Source organism: Trichogramma pretiosum, unplaced genomic scaffold (assembly GCF_000599845.2).
Source record: "Trichogramma pretiosum strain Unisexual culture from Peru unplaced genomic scaffold, Tpre_2.0 scaffold12, whole genome shotgun sequence".
NCBI classification, from domain to species: domain Eukaryota; kingdom Metazoa; phylum Arthropoda; class Insecta; order Hymenoptera; family Trichogrammatidae; genus Trichogramma; species Trichogramma pretiosum.
Window position 1 is genome coordinate 1,906,864 of NW_019641690.1, and position 22,116 is coordinate 1,928,979.

The 22,116-nt window shown below is 40.0% G+C and overlaps 2 protein-coding genes across 5 annotated transcripts; one reads left to right on the forward strand and one right to left on the reverse strand.

Annotated features, from left to right (window-relative positions):
* Positions 1-1,628: 1,628 nt before the first annotated feature.
* On the reverse strand, positions 1,629-21,817 carry LOC106655359 (voltage-gated potassium channel subunit beta-2). Of its 4 annotated transcripts, XM_014375704.2 has the most exons (11): positions 17,769-21,817; positions 16,362-16,521; positions 15,033-16,298; positions 14,497-14,711; positions 12,071-12,287; positions 11,516-11,643; positions 11,202-11,408; positions 7,338-7,438; positions 7,020-7,070; positions 6,230-6,436; positions 1,629-6,157 (listed from the first exon to the last, which is right to left on the reverse strand). In XM_014375704.2, exons 3-11 carry the CDS (start codon positions 15,494-15,496, stop codon positions 6,056-6,058), a joined length of 1,692 nt encoding a protein of 563 aa, XP_014231190.1. In that variant the 5' UTR covers positions 15,497-16,298; positions 16,362-16,521; positions 17,769-21,817; the 3' UTR covers positions 1,629-6,055. The 4 variants fall into 4 exon arrangements, with proteins under 4 accessions (XP_014231190.1, XP_023317622.1, XP_023317623.1 ...); XM_023461854.1 differs by having other exon boundaries at positions 6,230-6,433; positions 15,033-16,521; XM_023461855.1 differs by lacking the exon at positions 7,020-7,070 and having other exon boundaries at positions 6,230-6,433; positions 15,033-16,521.
* Positions 8,739-11,164, forward strand: LOC106655361 (zinc finger protein OZF-like). Its single transcript, XM_014375706.2, has 3 exons — positions 8,739-8,950; positions 9,027-9,144; positions 9,230-11,164. Exons 1-3 carry the CDS (start codon positions 8,925-8,927, stop codon positions 10,745-10,747), a joined length of 1,662 nt encoding a protein of 553 aa, XP_014231192.1. The 5' UTR covers positions 8,739-8,924; the 3' UTR covers positions 10,748-11,164.
* Positions 21,818-22,116: the final 299 nt, after the last annotated feature.

The window sequence follows — 22,116 nt, forward strand, 5'->3', positions numbered from 1 at the left end:
TTGTACGAAACCTTTACCACTCCGTTTTATAGTTGGAGGATTCGCGATTGATAACAGAAGATCTGCCATAAAACAAGATTGACATTGTAGATTACTTTACACCAAAAATATTAATTTATCATCGAGACATAGTTGACAATCGTGAAAATTGTAGAACATAAATTTCAAAGTTTATCGTATCCATAAATTACATGGATAATTTAAAAGGTCAATACTTATATCGCTTCCTTGTTTTCATAATAAATCATAAAATAAAATAGATTTTCAAAGGCTGTATTTCATCTGATAGTGAAATCGCGTGAAAAAAAGTAAAACTTGTGAAATATTTTTTAAGGTGTTAATAAATCAAGTTTATTTAAAGCAGCATTTATTCATCATTATTTTTCCAGTATTGCTTCGTAATTTCGTTAATACTTAGCAAAATACCACATTGGAACCAGAATCTGCGATTGATCTTTGGTCCCAAAAAAGACTCGCATTGGTGTATACATTAAATTATAACAAATCAGTTTTTGTTCGTCTGTTCATCTTTACACGCATTATTATAATGTTTTTTTATTACTTATTTGCAATCTGTGAAGCATTTTCGATATTAAAAGACATTTCTTCTTTTATTTTTCTACATCTTCGAGTAACAATGTAAAAACAATTATTTTTTTTTCATATAACTCAACTTCGAAGAGAGCGCTCAAAAGATCATGAACTACTTATTGATTTTATGTTCTTTTCTTTATTTATACTCTATGTTTTACTCTACAGAATTTCAAAAACCTTCGATTGTTATTTGGCGTTATCATAGCTGTTGCTGTTCTCTTATTTATGTTATTCTCTTTTGTTTGCGATCGACATTCTTAGGAACGTGCCATCTCAAATTTCATTCCGTTAATTATACTCTTAATTAGTGTATAATAACAATAAATATGTCTAAAAAAAGTTGAAATACGCCATAATAGCTCGTGCTTTTATTGCGAATATTATCGTTTTTTTTCTATGTTTATATGTAATACATACTTCTCATAATTTGTAGCGTGTGATTTATTCGCAACGACGATACGCATTGCTCAGGTATATCATTTTATTGATTTTATTCTTTAAATCTCGGAAGGAATATTGAGATGCACTTATCATTCGTCAGTAAAAAAGTAACTTTAAGTTGGCATAATTCTTTTCATCTTTACTCATATTTTTTAAAATTTTTAATTCATTATTACCTTTCATGAAAAATGTGACGAGATTATGCGGTTGAATATTATTCGCAGCTGTCATTTGTATTACAATTTGCTGTAGATTATCTTATCGAATGAATGCTATGAAAATTTGTTTTTTGTATCAGTAGTATAATGCCATTTTTTTTACTACTATAATGCGCTCTTAAATTTTTTTTCTTATGTTAATTTTGGAAGGTCTTTTAAGTATGTTGTAATTCGCGTTTAATTTTTTATACTAATTATCTGTCTAATATTAAGAAGAGTCATTATCAAAGCGATACTTTTTAAGCTATCGTGTTTTTTCATCTGTATAAATCAAATATATAAACAGCACTATGATACAATGTTAAAAAAAAGTCATTGGGTTTACAGTTCATAAAATAATAAAAAGTTATACATTCCAACCATTTTTTGTGCAAATATTATATCATTAATATCTGCCAATAATTTTTTGATCCAATTAATGAATATTACAAAAGAATAAAATATTAAAGATATTCGCTTTGGAATCATTTAAACTCTATATTTACCTAAGGCTCTGAGATGTTTCTTATTAATGTCTTCTGGAGTAATAATTATGTACCTTGACATTTCCAAATTTTCTGAACATATTGGTGTTAGGCAATTGATGATGGCATTTTTTTTATAAAGAGCTTTGTCAATGCCAGAAATGCTTGAGATTAAATGTTTAAAGCCATCTGATGGGTGACTAGACGAGCTCGTCAAAGTAAGCACATTTTTCGCGTCAACAAAACAAAATGAACTGGAGATGAAAGAAAATCAAAATGTCTAATGCAGCAAATAATTTTAATTTCCAAAAGAGTTTGAGTTTCTATGAATTTCTTGCTTTTATCAATAAATATAATATTGAAATTGTATTTATTATTACTTTTTTTATATCGTCGATATCATCGTTATAATTTATCTTTCACTTTATTTATGCAATTTTCCTCTTAAACGTTATAATATGTATTTTATAGTTTATTTATTAATGATGTATATGACAAGCTTTTTTACCTTCTATAAAGTTTTTCTTAGATATTTATATTGTTTATTTTATTTACAAACTCTAATATAAACAAAAGCTTTTAGCGTTTGTCGTATGGTTTTAATATTTGTTTTTTTATTGTATTCAACCTATGGTATTTTATTTTGAGAAAATTTTTTATTTATTGAAGTGGACGAATTGCACCCCTATCTGTTTATTAATTATCAGTAATATTAGTTATTAATATTTTTAGAAAAAAGCTGCATCCTACAGTTCGACGTATCTCCAAGAATTTTTTATTTTGTCGATCGCGATAAGTGCTTTATTATTTTTTTCTGTAAAAAAAACTGGCATTAAATATGTATTCGTTGAAAAAGCTCTGTATCACTTTTTTTGCCCTTTCGTCGTAGTTAATAGGAATACTTTTATAGCCTAGATTAGTGATTTTCGATGTCGAATTTCCGTTTCCTTTATTATTTTTTTTGTATCTACATTACATTGTTTAACCTACTTGTATGTTTATAAAAATCTAATAAGGCAGAAAGCTTATCTGCGATCATAATAAATCTACGATGTATCTTTGACGATCCTGCGTAAATTCATGTTACTTTTTTGTTGCTAAATTTTTTATTTTCAATGTCACGCTTACCAGTATTATATATCTTGAAGTTCATTTGATAATTATTATCGCTTGAGACGCGTGTGATTCCGTACAACTAAAAAAATGAGAAAGTGACGGCCTCTAAAATTTAGCAGCAATGAGAAAACAAAATCGACAACTCTTCTTAACGAACTAAAAAATATTGTCTTATATTGTGCAGATGGAACACTATATAATATATTCATATAAAAAGTGACAATATTTATGTTTTATTATGATATATCTTTCAATAGCGATCAACTCGACTATATACTTTATCGTAATAAAAAGTGGGCCTGCGACTTAATACGGTGTACGTGTGTAAAACACTGAAACTTTTGGCAAATTTCAAAGGTGTCGAATGCGCAATCATTCGTCTGTGCAAAGAGAGCATTTTTTACGATTATTATATATAAATTTTTTTGTTATAATTATCATACATACGACCTACTTATGAAGATTCTTTTGTTTAATTTTCTTTTTATTAAAATAAACAATATCGTAGTGATCGAATGGTTCATTATGCTTATCATAGAAGGCGGACGTTTTTTTTTTGAGCGCATTCATTGTAAATATATATATTTATTATATATATTTATATTATTACTGCGTTATTATTGTTAACATTATTACCTGATACTCCAAGCTTTTGTATGTACAGTATTTATCACGAGTCACTACTATAATTTTTATTTTTACTTAATTTACTTTGTATAAAAGTTGACAATAACGGAGAAAATCATGCATCTCTCGCATTAACAATTTTGTTTCCTTTCTTAATTATTCTGTAATGAACAATTATGTTTATTCTATTAACTATTTCCTAATATATAATTTTTTTGGGAAGAACTAAGTTATACGTTGTTTAGATTTACTCTTAAAGCCATAAACTTTTTCGTAATTTGATGAGTGACTCATTGTTGAAAAAACCCATATCATTTTGCTTGTGGTATTAAAATGCTTCAAACCTTTTGGTTGATTCGTATGTTTTTGAGTGTTATCAGTCAACTAGAAAAGGTAAGTATTTAGTTTACATTGTTTCGTCACTTTTTTTGAAGAGATTGAAAAGCTACGGTCTTTAAATTTTTATTGAACCTATATACTAGCGTTTTGATATGAGCTGTGAGTAGATTAGGAAGATTTTAGAGGAGAAAAATACTATGAAAATTAGCCGAGCTGATTTTCACTACAGCGTGGCATGTAGTTGAGATTTCTTTTTCGATTATATTAGCATCGAATCAAATGTTCGAAATGAAAAAATTATTTTTCAAATTACTCGGCTAGTACAATCTGTTTTGAAGTTAATAAGTATGTAGGTTTCAGCTTTAATCTTGCCTTAGCACTGAAAAGTATTATCTATAATGTAGTAATCTCTATAATATAGAAAACAATAATAGAATCTAAAGTTTACATAATATTTTAAATAGTCAATATATTTTTTTTTCATAACAATGTAGATCAACTAGTTTTGTCAACGTATATACTTTTATTCAGAAATTCTGATAATCTGACGAGTGATTCTTATATTTTCAACAGCCAAATGAAACAATTGAAATTCGATTTTACTAGATTATTAAAACAATAAGGCGATATCATCGCGATCGAAGCGTGAAATTATTCTATCTCTTTTCTTATTCATTTTCTAATTTATTTTCCTAGGTTCCTGTACAATAATTTCTTTACAATTATGAACCAACAAGCATGAATTTTTCGACTCGTTTATTTCTTTTCATCTTTCGTATTATTATCTTATTTACATTAAAATATAATTAGCAAAATGAGAAAATTACTTACACCCGAGGAATTTATAACTATCTTTTACGCGGCTTTGTACAATATGTAATTCGAATAATCTTGCTTAAATGTATATTATTAATTTTATAATTATTGTATAATTATGTCGTAAGAAGTGAAAAAGTTCCTATCTGCTCGATTATTAAAACTATTTTTCTCTAAAAATTTGAAAAAAGTTTCTTGACCACTACGAATAGCGACGTTATGGATCGATCTATATATTTACAATTTATTAATTTAATTTAATTTTTTTTAATTTACTTTTCCGTCCATATACTACAATAATCATTTAATTATTCATAATAATGTAACAAATCGCAGCAGACTTCGGCTGCATACGTATATAATACCGTTTCATCGTTCACGTAGGCAATGAAACAATTTATTATGGTGTATCGTTTATCGAGTGATATCGTATCGATCGTGTACGTATATATTAGTTTGGATGGATTTGCTCGTGTCCAGAATTCAGGCAAATCAATCGGAATTGCAGCATATCATTATACTTAAACAACACAAGTCGCGACGTTGCAGCGAATGAATTTCATTAACATTTTTTTCTTCCCTTCATGCGTTACAACAAAAGCCGCTTCGAGCGCATGTGTGTGTGTGTGTGTGTGTGTGTGTGGGTATTATTATGTGCAGCTGTGTAATATGCGCGTGCGAGGTATTTTGCGTCTGGGTTACGCACTCACAAAGGTACGTGTGCGTATAAGCGCAAACCCCGGGCGTAATAATTAATTGAATTTTCAAATTCAAAGAGATAAACCGCGAGAACGGAGAGCAGAAAAGCGTATATTATATATCGGTCGTGCTTTGCGAGAGGATTTTGTCAATCTTTTGACTTCGTTTTTTCGTCGAGCTGTAACTGCGTGTCGCGCGTATGTGATACAAATCGGTACAACAATGCGGTGTAAAATGGCAGGATTTTCCGCAACGAAACGCGCTCGGGACGCAAAAGAACGTATACTTCTTTTTTTCATCGTGCGTACACATAATGAGGCGCGCGCGCGTGCATATACGGTGCAATATGATACGTATAATCGGGCGAAATATACGAGTCTGCGACGAAAAATTTTTTGTTGTTCCTTTAGCAAAGTGCAGAGCAAGATTCCGCGTTCTTTCGATATAACAATATAATATAGCCTTGCGTAGCCTGAGCTCGTTTTTGCATGTACAGTATGTGTGTGACGAAGCAAAAAAGCATCAGAGCAAGCTCTCCCTTGATTTCTCGGCGGGCAGCGTTTATCATTGGACCTCGCAGAAGGACACCTTTTGGCTGTCCTTGGACTGGTCCTGCTGAGCGTCGCCGGCCTGCGAGGCGTGCGCCGAGGTGTGCTGCTGCGACTGCTGGCCCGGCGGCAGCTCGCTCTTGGGGCTGCCGGCGAACGAACCCCCACGACTGCCGTGGGGGTCGAGCGATTGTCATCTGAGCTCGAGGGTCGATATTATGGGCGGTCGGGACGGTCTGTTGCGTAGTATCCTCTCGATGTCGGTCATCACGTTGTCGGTCAGTCGAGGTATCAGCTGTGAATGATGTTTTTTTTTTTTTTGGTTCAATTTGTTAATAAGGCAAAATATAAGGATCGACACACGCACCTGCAAGCTCTGAAGACTCTCGTAGAGTTGTTCAGTTGTCGTTGCGCCGAGCAGAAGGCACTGGCAACTTTCATTTTTCAGGGACCACGCGATGGCCAATTGAGGATAGGAGCAGCCGAGCCTCTCGGCCAGGACGCACATGTCGCGCACCTTGTCCGAGTACCTCCTGCTCTCGGAGCCCACCGAGTCCTTTCTCAGTTGCTCCTGCTTTGGGATAAAGACAATTTCGATTTTTTTTAATCGACCATTTCGTTCATTTGGTTATTTCAACTAATTCTCGTGTAAATTATATAGGTAATTTCATCTCGCTCATTCACAGCGATTCACTATATTAGAATATGCAGTCTCATTCAACAAGAAAAAAAGGTAAAATTTTTGTAACACAACTAAAACACTAATACGGACATGATATATGTGTGTAGCAAAACTTTTGAAATCAAGCGATTACATAACTATATCGCTATAACACTTCTGTTGTAAAATTCTAGCTTATTCGTATAAAAAGTTTTATTCGGTGAAACCGTTGCAAATTTCGTGCTATCACCTAAAAAAATCGCAACATCAACAACACCAAACAACACCAACAACTAATGTTAAAACACAGTAAAGTTTTTTTTTATCACTTGAATTTTTTTTAGTATTTTTCTTTTGATTATATCGTTAGAGATTTATACTTTTTTATGCTTTTCTGGATTATCTTTGTTAAATGCCTTATGAAGTAAACCGTGTAATATGTATAGTATGCAGTAAACGCTAAAAACGAGAATACGTATTATTCACATTAACAAACCTCTTTAAAACAAGATTGAGACTCATCCCCCGTCCAACTGAAGGACTTATTCTAAAAAGAGAATGATTGATGTCGTTTTTTTTCTTTTTTTTTTGTAATACAACAGAGATAGCATTGGCAATGAGACTAATTGTATCTAATACAAACACAGAGATATCTATAGGCGTTTTAAACTACATGAAATGTACACAAACACGAAACAGTCGCGATTTTTATACATATGAATTGCTGCACATCGAGCTGCTATGTATGGCAAGCTTCTTTTTCATTTTTTTGTGAAGTATCAGACAGTTTAGGATTGAAAAGAAAATTCCTTACTCTATGCGATGATCGCGATCTGGACAGAACGGAGATGCCATCGTCGACTCGATTCGCTATCAAACCAATCGACATGGTCGACCAGCACATCAAACCAACACCTGAAAAGACAAGCAATTTCGACTTGTAAAAAATTCTTGTTGAAATAAATAATGCCAAACTAAAAAACACTTAAAAAATGTTCAATATTTTATTACATATTGTATATTTATCAGTGATTAGCTAAAAATTGATTTCACATTAAGAAGTCACCGAATATGCGAGGTACAAATAAAAATCTTTAGATATGGTCGATTCTCTGTGAAATCGAATGGCCAAAAAAATTTTTTTTTGAACAAATCTGACATCAAATACAACAAGTTTTTTATATTTGCAGAAAAAAAATTGTTTTGGCCATTCGACTTCACAGAGAACTGCCCTCCAGCGGATTTCATGTAGGACACATTGCCGTATAAAAATGGTTGAAAACGGGTCAAAATTTTTAGAAACGATAAAATTCTCATTTTTTAATCGTTTTAAATGCGATCAATAATTGTGAAGTAATTGTAAAATAATTGTAACAGAAAATTAATCAAAACACAAACAAATGATAATTTCAAAATATTTCATATGTCATTTTTTGTTTATCAGTGCATTATTAATAAAGAGCATCTCTACTTGAGAGATGTTCGCATGTAATTGATAGCGAGCGAGTCGCTAGTGCGTGGCTAGCAACGAGTCGGCAGCACCGTTCGTCTCTCTCGGCTCAATTGTAACTTGTATAGAGCACACGAAAAGCGAGAGTTTGGCCTCCGCTCCGAATTCGCTGCACAGCTCTACGCATCTTTTCTTTTGTTAATAAATAAAAGCAAGTATTTTGCTGTTAAATCGTGAGTGTTCATTTGTTCAAAAACCCTGTTCATATGCGTTCGAAGATCTTTTACGTAACTTGAAAGTAAGTACAAGTATTTTATAACTAAGTATTTTGAGTTATAAAATTAGTAGTTTAGTAAGATATCCAAATTATAGAATAATAAACGTAATTCAATAAAGTATATCAAGTGAAGATTCGTGCCAAAATTTACATAGCTATAATATCACGAGATAAATCATGGGAATCATTCTCCGTAAATTTTGGTCAAATTTAAATAAATAATTCAATGGTCAAAAATCGCGTTTATAAAAAAATGTTTCGTTAAATTCATTTCAAAAATCACGTATATTAATTTATTTTATAAATCATGTTACGCGTATAAATAAATCAAGTATCAGTAATATTTCTATGAATTTTTGAATTACGAAGTTGTAGGACTTGTAGACGCACGAGGTGCGTTCGACTCGATCACGCGAAGAGACCTGATCACCTGATAGAATTGGAAGAGGGGCAGCTCATGCGCGACGAGTTTCGCAATCCGCACACAGATTCGTTGGCAGATCTTTGTATACAGAGTCGCGCACTGTATAATAACATACTGCTCGGTAAAATAATTTGCCAGGCCATAACGCGGCAGAGGTTATGGTGCCACGCACGTCGTAAACAAAACAGAATGGTAGCAGGTTGGTGCTCTCTAAAAGTTTTTCGCGGAATTAAAATTCTACATAATAAAGATGGAATCCAGTTTGTACTCCGTCAGGTAATTTCATTTTATAAAAATGATATCATACAAATATTAAAACATAGTTCTTCAATATATTGGCGTTATATTTCAGAGTGAAAGAAGAAGAGCCTAGTAGTGATGATTCGTTTAGTGAAAATGATAGTGAAACTATTGATGAGAAACCCGATCTTGAAAACTTACATCTGTTTCAATTTCCAGCAGAAAATTCCGTGAGTTTTGACTACTATGGGCGATACATCTGGTGTTTTTTTTCTTTCATAAAACTTTCACTCTACCGAATATTTTATATTACAGGCGCTTCAACAGAGCAACGAGACTGATACCGAATTTGAGTGCGAAGACGTAAAGCCCGATATAAATTTATTAGCATCAAATGAAAGTGGCGATGGTAATGCAACTCGAAACACAATCAATGCAGAACCCGCGGGTGACGCCGCAAAAGAATCAAATTCGAATTCCAGCTCCAAACTCGCCCAGGCAAATAAAAAAAGGAGAATGAAAAGGAAGTTGCCTCTCTCCAAGCGTAAAGTCAGAAAAGGCGATGAGGATACAAGCGTCCAGTGTGAACAATGTGGAAAAACGTTTTCAAACGCGAGTAGTTGTAAAAGGCACGTTCTGTCGTTGCACGAACAGATTACCCACGCGTGTCACATATGCGGCAATAAGTTCTCGTTCAAGAGTAATCTCAAAGTGCACATGGACTCGGTGCACGGCAACTTCACCGTTTCTTGCAAAAAATGCGGCAAGTCATTCATGTACAAGTCGAATCTTCGTACGCACATCGACGAGGTGCACAACGGCAGCAGACACGCGTGCCATCTGTGTGGACAGACGTTCACGCAGAGAAACAATCTCCAACTGCACATCGACGCCATTCACAACAAGATCACTTATCCCTGTAAAATTTGCAAGAAGTCGTTCACGCAGAAGAGCACTCTGAGGCACCATACCGACGCTGTGCACGGCGACTCCAGCTACACCTGCGAGGTGTGCGGAGAGTCATTCCAGCAAAAGAAAAGTATCATAGAGCATCTCAAAGAGGAGCACAGCGATGTCAAACACGCGCGCATAAGAAAGAATTGCCTACAAACCGGCACGGGTACGGAGCGCAAGCACAAGTGCGGTGTGTGCCAAAAATCGTTCGCGAGGAAGTACAATCTCCAGAACCACGTGGAATCGGTGCACAGACCCGTCGTGCCCAAGTGCGACAAGTGCGGCAAGACGTTCGTCTACAAGTCCAGTTTGACGGCCCACATCAAAGCCATACACGGTGGCGTTTCGCACAAGTGCGGCATCTGCGGGAAGAGATTCAACATGCTGTGCAACCTCGACCGGCACGTCAAAGCCTTCCACAAAGGCGTCAATTTTACGTGCGACGCGTGCGGGAAGATATTCTCGCAAAAGAGGAGTCTTCGGAGTCACATCAGCGAGATGCATTCGGAAGGAGGCTTTACGTGCGATGGTTGTGGAAAGACATACAAAAATCAATCTAGTCTCTATAGACACATCACATCGTCGCACAGTAGCAATAACCTCGGATGCGATATTTGCGGAAAAAAATTTTTACTCCGATTTAACTATATCCGGCACATCAAAAAGGCGCACACAGGTATCCCCAGCGAGAATGGTGTTACTCGAGAGCCTGCGGGAAAAAGCAAAATTCCCGCAGAGTCCAGCCAAACTACACCGACCATCGACTCGGTGCATAAAGCTAGACATAATTGTAATGTATGCGGAGAAAAATTCTCAACGATGACTCGACTCAACGCCCACATCGATTTGGTACATCACTCGAGCAATGCATCACAATGAACGTATGAAATTTAATGTACACGTTCTCAAGAATAATTTAAAAATCTATAGTTCCTTCAACTTGATCAACTTATGTAAAAACGATGTTAAAGTTTAAGAAAAATCAATGAATTTTTGGAAGAAAACGAATCCCATTCTTATTAATTGTAAGCTCATGAAATTTTACAACTTGATGTTTATTTTATAAGCCTAATGAAATGTTCAACTTGATGTTTATTTTATAATCCTAGTCATTTTTCAACCTACTTTGGTCGCCTTAAATTTTGCAAGCTTCGTTGATCCACAATTGACTTTATTACCTAATTTATACTACGAATCACATCACCACCATTCACGCTTTTTAGTACGTAAATTTTACGTAAATATTTTATAATGTTAACTTTTTTGATACACAAATAAAGTGAATTTGATAAGAAATAGTTGTGTATAAATTTTTCTCCCCCCTCATAATTACCTATTTTATTGTACAGCTCCGGCATGTAAAGCTCCGGCTTGTCCCTGTAGAAGAGATGATACTCGGCCTGCTCGACGATCGGCGTGACGCAATTGAATTGCCGGCAGTTCGAGTAGGCCTCGTTGATCTCGCTGGGCGACCATTTCGACGTGCCCCAGTACATGGCCCAGCCCTGGCTTATCACGTAGTTCATCGCTCGAACGATTTCTGGCGGCGGGAAAAATAAAAAAAAATAACGTTTATGGACGCGACTCGTCGGTTAAAGATTACTTATATATTCGAAGATCCGCTACGATATATTTGTCTATACGTACCCTCCATCGGACAAGAAGGATCGAGCCTGTGTATCATGACAATGTCAATGTAGGACAGTTGGAGCCTCTCGAGCGAGGCCTGCACCGCCTCGACGATGAATTTCCTCGAGAGCCCTCTAGCCTCGGATCTATACATAATAATAAACAAATGTTTTGATGCATGCCTCTTTTTCTTCTCCATCTCTCTCTCGCGCTCGCGAATCTGCTGTTTTACATTATTGTTATATACCTGTAGGTACGTTAATCTATAACTCTCAATTTTTTTTTTGCTCTCGACTCGCATATACACAGTCCATTCGACGAATAGAAGTGAAAATCGATATCTCGCGTGTCGCGTCTCGATCGCTCGTCGAGTATACGTATACACATCTTTTAACTAGCAAATATCGCACTCGAGCCGAGCCACTAGTCACCTATACTATAGGCCATTCGTATCGAGTTCTCTTGTGCCGCATACAACCACCCCCGCGCGAGTTGCCAAAAATCCAACTCGAAGCCTCGATGCGCGCTCACTTTTGTGCGTGCGATTGAAATATGATACATGACATTCCGTACTTTGGATTCCAGTAGATTTTCGTCGTGACGATGTAGCTCGTGCGGCTCCAGTTTCTCTTCTTGAGTATGCGACCGAGCTGCGTCTCGGTCTTGTTGCCGCTGTGTATCTCGCTCAGGTCGAACAGATTGATGCCGCTTTCGTAGGCGAGGGCCACCACGGCCTCGGCGATCTCGTCGTTGTTGGTGGCTTGGTCGCCGCCGAACGACGACCACATGCCTGTGTGTGCGAGCAGCAGCGGCAACGAGAAAGAGAGAAGCAAAAAACGGAGAACGAAAAATTGTGAAAAGTTGCTTGCTTGGCGCTTGATTTTTTGTTTGTTGCTTAGTGGTAGCTGCTGTTGCCTGCGATTCAGGCGCGTTGGCTCGTGCGCCGGAGCCGTGCGGATATATTTTTTTTGTATAGATATATACATCATTGCAAGTAAGATAAGAGCATTGGAAAATTACGTATATGTACACTTTATATATAAATATAGCGTTTTACTCTTCTTTCTTGGCTCGAGAAGTTTTTACCCCATTTCGGTAATAAATCTACTGCCCGAATATATCGAGCGATATATCTTTTGTGTTCTCGATTTTTATTCTTTTATTTTTGCATTTGCGTCGAGTTATAAAGTGCCAAAGAGTACACAACCCACAAAAAAGTTAGCACAGCGTGTATAGAAAATTTAATAAATCTTTTTTAAATCATCTTCATTAATTAAGACTTTGATTTTTTAAATCAATTAAAATCTACTGATTATATAATAAAACTGAAGCGAAGGTACAAATTATGCTACTCTACTGTGCATGTTATATACTACATATGTATGTCGTCAAGAGCCAAAGCAATGTAAGCAATAATTACGTACTAATAATATGCGCAACTGTGTACCAAAGGAACGGAATCAATTAACTTGTACGCTACGCTCGAGGGTCGTAATAACATATATATAAAAACTATTTGTAAGCGTGCACACAGGCCTCGTTGAGAGTATACACATCGATATACACACAGCGGAGCAACAAACGCAAGCGCAAGCAAAACGCGAATACACGAAACGAATGGCAAAACAAGTCTTTCATTCCATTAGCGAGATAAATTTAAATTGCATATACCATTAAAACCGCAGGGGGGCAGAGCAAAGCAGTAGCGGAGCGTGCGAATATCGATAACAATATTACATTATTAGCCCGAAAGCCTACGTACACACATTACTCGCATGCATTGCGCGCACACACGCATATATATAATACAAGTCGAAAAGCGCCAGCGCATCATCTCCCGCAGGGGGATACTATACGCGCGCGTATTACTTCCAGTACTATTACGCAGCAACGGTATAAGCATCCGGTCGAGATATGCGCAATTTTTCTCTGTCTCTCTCTTCTCTATACTTTTTTTTCTCTCTCTTTACTCGCGAGCTTTTCTTTTATACGTAGGTATATGCTGTATGTGTGTATCGCGAGAAAGCCTCGCGCACACGTTATAATACATTGTGACTTTGGAGTTTTACGCGCGCATGGAAAGAAAGAGAAAGAGAGAGAGAGAGAGAGAGAGAGCTGCAGCGCGGCTCCACAGAAACACAAGTTTCTCAGCGTACAGGCAGCAGCAGGGCACCTTTTATGTGCGCCTGCTGTATGGTATACGCTAGGTAGGCGCCACGCTACACAACGGAAAAAAGCTTTTTTCAGCTCTCGCGATTGTCCAATATTGTCGGGTAGTTTTCTTTTTTTTCTCTCTCTGTCTCTGCCTCTCTCCCTTTTTTTGCGCCGTATCGTAGCGTCTACCGACGGGGAAAAGAGCGGAGCGAAAGAGAGATAGAAAAAAAGGTGCGCGCATTCGAGAAGCATAGATGCGAGCTCGCAGCAGCGCGAGCTTTTACTCTCGACTTAGAGCTGATATTTTTTAGCAGCGCATGGACGTGTGTGTGTGCGGGGGAATGCGATTATGCAAAAATGATATTTAAGCGTGAAACGAAGTTTGTGATGCTCCAAAAACGTTGCTTGTACTATAATATTATATACGTGCGATTTAGCATTTATTATATGTGAAAAAAGTATATACAATTATAATATAATGAAAGAGATAATAATAATAATAATATAAAAACATGAATGTAGATAAATACTCATTAGTGAACATTTGTGTACGCGTCGTAGGTACATGTGTATGTTGTGCAGAGATAGATGATGACAAGATTAGAGAGAAGACGTCGATCGTGCGCCCGACGACGATGACTCGAGAGATGCGATGAACGAGGCAATGATGATAATATGGCATGTGAGTCGTATTATATATTAGTGAAACACGTGTGCGTGCGGTTTTGATTTTGATTTTTTTGGATCATTTGCTTTGATCGTTGGCTTTTTTGGCGTTTGTTGCGTTTTTTTGTGGCATTCGTTGCGTTGCGTTGAGTTGCATCGCTGCGGCGTGATATCCATACCTAGTCCGACGTTGGACACGCGCAGGCCGCTCTTGCCGAGATTGCGGTAGCGTATACCTGGCGACGGATTCGACTGCAGCCTCGCCGAGTGGGCCGACAAGCAGGTGGCCAGCAGGTGCTCCTTTATGCCGTAGGTGCTTCCGTACGGGCCGCCGCTCGAGTCGGTGCCGCCGAACTCCTCCATGCAGTCGAGGCTGGCGATCGGTGCGCGACATCTGCGCAGCGGTCGACGTCAACGACGGAGATATTTTTCGTTATATGCATTAGAGATGTGTTATATAATAACGCGAGAAAAAGTACTCGTATATATTAAAGCAAAATGTTCGGGTGAGAAAGTTTACACGCGAGTCGCTAGACAAAGTTCGACACTGTGTGTCTGATGTGGATAATGCATATAGTAGATAGGAACTTTCCGAACTTTAGCTCGTCTCGGGTCTGTCGCGTTAAACACACATAAACTTTCTCGACGTGCAAAAATATTCATGCATTATTCTCCCGTCTAAAAAAAAAGAATCAAAAAAAACGATCTCTCTTACCGATAAATCGTCGGCATGGGATACGAGTCGTCGCTCTCCATGCTGCTCTGTGCCGTCGCGGGTGGCGGCGGCTGCAAGCTCGGCTCGCGCAGCAGCGGCGGCTGCCGCCTCAGCCTCAGATCCGCCGCATCCCCGTGATGTCCGCCGCGATGCCCGTCGTCGAAACGCTCGTATCTGTCCCTATCGCGGTCGCGATCCCGATCCCGGTCCCTGTCGCGATCGCGATCCCTGTCGCGGTCTCTGTCTCTGTCTCGGTCACCGCGATGCGACGAGCTCGTGGGGGCCTCGCGCGACGACTCGCGCGACGGTGCGGACTCGCGCGACGACTCGCGCGCCGACGAGGACGACAGCGAGGTCGGCCGGTGCTGCGTCATCGGCGGCACGACGCCGCTGCTGCCGCTCGACACCGTGCCCCGCGTGCTCGTGCTCGGTGCTCCCAGATTGCACAGCATTATTTGCGACATAGCATCACTCCCACTTTAAGATTATTATATGAAAAAGTATTAGAAAAAAAAAAATAAGAGAGGAGAAATCGAACGAGAGGATTCTGTGCCCGCACAATACGTGTGTACAAATCCAGAGAGACGCTTTTGAAGGCGGTGGGGGCCGATGTCCAATCCCCCCCCCCCCTCGCGCCAACCCTCCCTTTCGCGCGCGATTCGCCTTTTTCACGCGCGGCGCGAATTATATATGTATATTACAACGAGGCTCCCTCCAGGAGCAGTAGTAGCAGTAGTTTTTGATTTGCCGTAGAGTAGGAGAAGTAAGTAGAAATAGCTCTAGGTACAAATGCTAATGGTAGGAGAAGCGTTGGCGGCCCTGGTATGCACGAACCGAAAGCACTCGTACTTTATTCCGAAATTCCACGGGATCACTCGCCAACTCGGCCGGATGCTGACAGGATTTTTATTCTCTCGAACGTTTGCACGACGACGACGGCGGCTTGCAGCCTCGAAGCTGACTTCGACAACGATAAGTATTTCATTTTCTGCCTTTCTATGTTTGTGTCGACGCGTGTGTTCGAATTTTAGTCGCTGCGCGTCTTTTCTTAATTGCTTTTTGTTTTTCGCGACCTCAACGCGCCACGCTGATTCGATCGAGAAGCTCCTCTTCTTTTTGCTGCTGTTACTGCCTCTTGTTTTGTGTCTACGACGAGTTGAGAGAAACACGACGCCGTACACACATTCGCCTCGCCCATATACAAGTGAGAGATTCACGTCGACGTCGTAGTTGGTAGAGTGCTTGCAGCAGTAAAACAGCGACAGCCTGTCAATGTGTATGCATAATTTACGTGGTAGTAGTAGTAACAGTAGTAGTACCAGGCCTCACTGTCTTTCTCTCTCTCTCTCTCTCTCGTTGTCGATGCGTGTGTCGTGCCACGCGCTTAAACGCGTCGAAGAAAATCCCCTTTTCCGCCTCTCTGCTGCTGCTGCACAGCGACGAAACGTGCCGCCGCTGCCGCCTTCTGCCTCGTGTGTGCGAGTGGAAACTGTCGAAAGTACAGAGAGAACAAAAAAAAAAAAAAAAAACAATTGCCAAAGTGAAAATCACTCTTTACGATTGCAGCTTTCAAATGTTAGCGGCATTGTGTGTACGTGTGTGCGTTTGTGTTGTGTATGCATGTATGTACGTGTGTGCAGCTGTGTTTAGCGTTCAGCTCGTGTCAGACCGAACAATCGATGTAACAATACGAGAATTCGGGTGTACTATAAACGTATACAGATATATTTTATTATTTCGTTTCTACTACTGTATACGTTGTGCCAACCACCCAAAATTTTTACCAATTGTCTGCGCGGAAATTTAGGACCAAAAAAGACAAAATAAATGATTCGAATTTTCCTATATATATGCATCCGCGGCCTAAAAATAGCATACATACGTTATGTGACTTTATTAAGAGCTCGCGAGTTTGAAAAAAAAAGATAAAAAAATGAACTGAAATTGCGTTACATAATGTATACGTGCAGCGTCATAAAAATTGTCGAATTAAAGCTCTCTCTCCGCACAGTTCGTGCTAACTCGTACTCCAGATACATCTTTTCCTTTCATTCAGTCGTTAATTACGAGTTATATACGTATATGCGAAGAGAAAATAAAAAGAGAGCAAGTCCGTTTTTTAACGTCATGTATAAACGAATTTTTAATTAAACGCACACGTTTTTGAAAAAATAAAACGAGAAAAAAAAGGACCGAGTATTTTTAACTCCCTAATTCAGCTCGAAAATTTACTTCGCTCGGTCGGCTGTACGACCATATTTTTAATTCATATAATAATAAATAATTAGGGGCATCTCAAAAATCTCACGTCTGCGTGAGTTCTGCCAAGTGTTTGCGATCCTTGATGCACTTCTCTCTCCACCTCATTCTCGTTCTATATATTAGAAATGCCAAGTAAGTACGAGATCAAAGATCACAAGTTAATTTCGAGCTGAAGTAGTACGAGTTATATGCATGGTATATATAGCACACCACGCATACACACAGTTTGTTCTTCGCGGAGCAGCACTTTCATATGCTTTCAATCATAGAACTTTCTGAATGGAGCTAATCAAAAGTGCCTCGGCGTGCGTTTATATTGTGTATGTATATTTATGGGAGTTGAGGGCAATTTATGCGCGCCGAGCAGAGCGTCTTATTTATTATTATATTATAGGTATAATACAGCGCGCGCTTCTCGCGCTTCGAGCTACTTGGAGCGGACAAAAACGTCAAAGTTGCAATTTTCGCACTTACCAAATTATACGCTCTCTCTCTCGGTACTTGTGTGTTTCTTTCCTTATTCTTCTTATTCTTCTTCGATCGTCGAGAAAAGCACCTCGAAATCACGCGACAGAACAGGAACAAATTCACCGAGCGACGATTTCTTCTTTTATTTTTTTTTCTTTCACGCGTAAAACATGAGCGAGACTGTAAAATTGATGTACTCGTTGAAAACTTTGAGATCGCAGGAGAAGTAAATCACAATCATCGTCGTGTCACAGCACAATGAACACACTCTCTTTCTTGACCAAAGTGGAGAGAGAAAGATTTAAACGATACTACCACGTACACGGCGCACAGGTGAAATAGTTTTTAAGCACACTTTTGGGTAAATACTGGCGGTATACGAATTAGCCGAAACAGCACATCGCAGGCTCGAATCGATATTATAACTGCATTGGATTGTAGTATATACGTATATACACACGCGGGCACACGGCACTGAGCTTTTTTCCTTCCGTTCCTCTTTTCTGCTTCGTCGGCGTGTATACGGGATTAATACTTAAATTTTCGTAAATTTTATTACTATTCGCTCGTGTGGTGAGAGGATATGCGTCAATAGTTGCACACGTTTTTTTTTAAATTTATCACAAATGGCGATGAGGCAACTGCGTTGACTCACAATAATACTTTTCTACCTGATGGTATGAACGAAAAAACGTGCGCGAGCGACAGATCGATTCGCTGCTGCAAAAGGGAAGCACTTGACGAAGCGTTTTTCTTTTCCTTTTTTTTTCGGGTTAGGATTTTTGTCGGTCGCGCGCTTCGGATTTTCTTAATTTCTTTTCTCTCCTTTTTTCTTCTTGTTCTTCTTCACAAAAAAAAACGAGCGAAAAAAATCGATGAGAGCTATAGTGGTTATATATCGCCGAGAGTCGCTGCTCGCCTGAGCGAGCGCGTAATATTCCTTAATGCATAGATACGTTGCATATCACTGAATAATTTATGCTCGCTTTTCTTTTTTTTTGTATAGCTATATATATGTAATATAATATTTTCGTTATATATAACGTTGGACAGCAGAAAACTGCTTTTGTTTCCTCATTCTCATTTAAACAGGTACATAATGAATCGCTGCATCAGCAGCAGTCGAGCAGAAAAGGTAGTAGAGAAAGAGAGAGAGTGCAGCTATACGTTAAAGTAGTGTCAGACGATATCCAATCCCCCAGACACGCGTTTTCAGCGATAAAAATCTTAGCTTTTACGTAGAGCGCAGCGAAAAATAAGGTAGAAAATTATAAATAAACAACGGTCGTCGCGTCATTATCCTCTCGTCGCCAGCTTTTTCCTGTTTGTCTCCTTTCTTTCCTCTTCTCTCTCTTTCCTTTTTTCTGCTTTTTTGTTGTTGTTGTTGCTGTAACGCTTTGTTTTGTTTTGTATTTTTTTTTTAAACAATGCTCCGCTGCACGTTCCGATGCATGGCGGGTATATATATTATATACACGTCCGTGTATACGTACGTCGAGCAGTTCGCACACACGTATTATTATCCGTGTCTCTCGTTGCGCTCGGGGTAGTTTTCTCGGTGTATCATCTAGATAATACGAGCTCGAGCTCGAGCGAGCGGCACGAGTAGCAGCAGTGCTGCGGCCACCAGCAGCACGTGTGACGATGGGCGCCAATAGTAGTAACGCAGATGACTGACATCCTGGCACAATAATGTCGCAGAAAGAAAAAAACCAGCGCGGCAGCTACCACTACTACTGGCAGCTGATTCCTGTCGCGACAACGAGGGCGATCGGATTACGGCCTCGATCTTTCGTCGCTGCTGCTGCTGCTGCTGGCTGATGATGCACGAGGCTGCTACTACTGCTGCAGTGCTGCACGAGGGGGACGTGGCTGCCGCTGCCGCTGCTGCTCGTCGAAGTCACCGGGGCATTCGCCAGTCCAAATGGCATTATCTGCAATTCTGCTGGCTTCATAACGACGACTACGACGACTATACACTGCACTTATTATAAATGCACACTGTCACTATTTCCGTTGTTGTTGTTGTCGTTGCTTTCGTTGTTATTGTTGTCGTGGTTGTTGCTGTTGCCACTGGCCCGCGTTGCTCGCTCCTCTTCCACCACACGTCGTTTCACTCTCTGTGACTGCGGAGAACAGGAAGAGGATACGTAAGCGTGTGAAAAAGTAGTAAAGGCTTTTTACGTACGTACGGACATGTGTGTGTATGAAAGTGAGAGAGAGAGATAGAGGTAGAGAGAGAGAGAGAGAGGGCGAAGAAAGAAGTGGGGCTAACAGCTACTACTGGTAGGTACGGCGCGGCGGACCGCACTGCGGCTGACTACTCGCTCTAGCCCTAGTGTGCTGCGCTGCTCTACCGGTGCAGTCGCACGCAGGCAGAGTCAGGCAGGGGGCGACCCTTGCAGCAGCAGCAGCAACACCAACACCACCAGCGCACATGTATTATATGCACCACGCGCGCGCGAGTGTGTATTATTGTATGTGTCGCGCGGCTCGACCGTGTCACTGTAACTATAGGCAGCCACCCGCGACAGCGATCACTAAAATCAGTTGCTCCTTCCGAGATGTTATTGTTGCCGTTGTCTTTTCAGTCTTCATAGTTGAATTAAAATTTCTTCTAGTTTTGTTTTTTCTTAGCGTATTTTCTTAGCGTAACTTCGAGCTGCTCAATGGACGGATCAAAGACGACGACGACGACGACGACGTTGTCGTGAAAGAGGTGGTGTTGGAGGAGGAGGAGGAGGACTTGACGCACGCACGTTGCGAGCCAACGATAAGCATCGATTGCTGGCAGCAGCGCCGATGCATGGCTTGTAAATTTAGAACGGGAAGCTGCTAGTTTATAAGGGGCCGTAGATAGCACACTGTAGCAGTAGCAGTAGTCGTAGTCGTCGTCGTTGGGTTGGGGGTAGTTATACTGCAGTAGTAGCAGCGGAGGCGGCGGCGGCGGCGGCAGCAGTACCAGCAGCAGGAGTGCAACTGCACCAACTAGTAGTCGACTGCTGCGCGAGCCAGAGAGAGAGAGACACTCGGTGCAGACTGCACTGAAGTAGGGATGTTCTCTCTCTCTCTCTTTTGCTCCGGCACACTACTCGACTCTTCCCGTCCTCTTCTCTCGTCGCACTCTCTCGAATATCTACTCTCTTTCCTGCAGCCTACTACTGCCTAATTCAATGTATATCAACACACTCGTTCGCCCACTACACTCGCGCGCACTTGCAAGCACTGCAAGCACACTGCAAGCTTTCGTATTATTATTATTATTATCACATGCAGGTCCCGATGCCGACGTGTCGTCGATTCACTCGCTCATCGTATTTATTTCCCAGGTCGATTAGCGACGCCAAACAATCGGCCGAGATCCGATCGCGCGTCGAAACACAATGTGTATTTTCGGTGGGTGGGTGATATAATCGTCACGATGGCATTACGATCGTGTCAACCCACCACACACACAACCGAGTACTTAACGAGCTTTTCAAGGTCACTCGTCTGTTGCAGTATCGAGCATAAGGGGGGCCTCTCTCTCGGTGAAGTTTCTATTATTATCAGGTGGCACACAATAACACAATAACACAGGCCTTATACACCAGCGGCACACTGCAGCGGGTTAGGCAGGCAGGCAGGCAGGCAGGGTAGAGGGGGGGCACGCTTTTATATATAGCACGCGCGCCTCGAGTACGTACAACAAAAACGAGATTAAGTGTTATTGGCTCGGTTTCAGATATATCGCATGCGTGCGTTTGTATACACACACACACACACACACACTTGTGTTAAGTATAAACGCCGAAAGCTTAGCGCACGTTCAGCCCACTTGCATTATACATCTAGGCTATTTGTATGACTACTTGGCCCTCGCACCCTTTCACGCGCACACACAGTCCCCGCCGAATTCGTGGCTCCTTTCTTCCTGCTTCTTTCTTTCTTTCGCGATCTTCGTATGCCGATCCGCTGCTCCTCGGGGGGCTGCTTTTTCACTCAACGCAAACGATAAATTATTAAACGTTATATGTACACGCTAAAAGCACACGCGCGTATACGTACTTACACCCACGCGTGTACTTTGTTTGTTTTTTATGTTACTATTATTATTATCACACACCAGCGCTCGTGCTCGCGCGCACACGTGAAAAAAAATTGTTATAAACTGGCGCGGCCGTAAACAGCGCTGGTTACGCACTGAAAGAGTCTGGTCTCTTCTCGCACGCGCAAAGTTAAGTATACACGGGTAGGTCGTGGCAGCAGCAGCAGCAGCAGTAGCAGCGCAACTCGCTCGCGCCGCGCGCTTATTCCACCCAACCATGTGCAAGCTCGCCTCTATAGCTATATACGTGTATGTGCACGATATACA

Coding starts and splice junctions, on each gene's coding strand:
- LOC106655359 (XM_014375704.2), bottom strand. CDS start 15,496: ATGTCGCAAATAATGCTGTGCAATCTGGGAGCACCGAGCACGAGCACG. Junction 11,409..11,515: donor TCCTTCTTGTCCGATGGAGG/GTACGTATAGAC, acceptor TCCCGCCGCCAG/AAATCGTTCGAGCGATGAAC. Junction 6,158..6,229: donor AGAGTCTTCAGAGCTTGCAG/GTGCGTGTGTCG, acceptor CATCATTCACAG/CTGATACCTCGACTGACCGA.
- LOC106655361 (XM_014375706.2), top strand. CDS start 8,925: ATGGAATCCAGTTTGTACTCCGTCAG. Junction 8,951..9,026: donor TCCAGTTTGTACTCCGTCAG/GTAATTTCATTT, acceptor GTTATATTTCAG/AGTGAAAGAAGAAGAGCCTA. Junction 9,145..9,229: donor AATTTCCAGCAGAAAATTCC/GTGAGTTTTGAC, acceptor TTTATATTACAG/GCGCTTCAACAGAGCAACGA.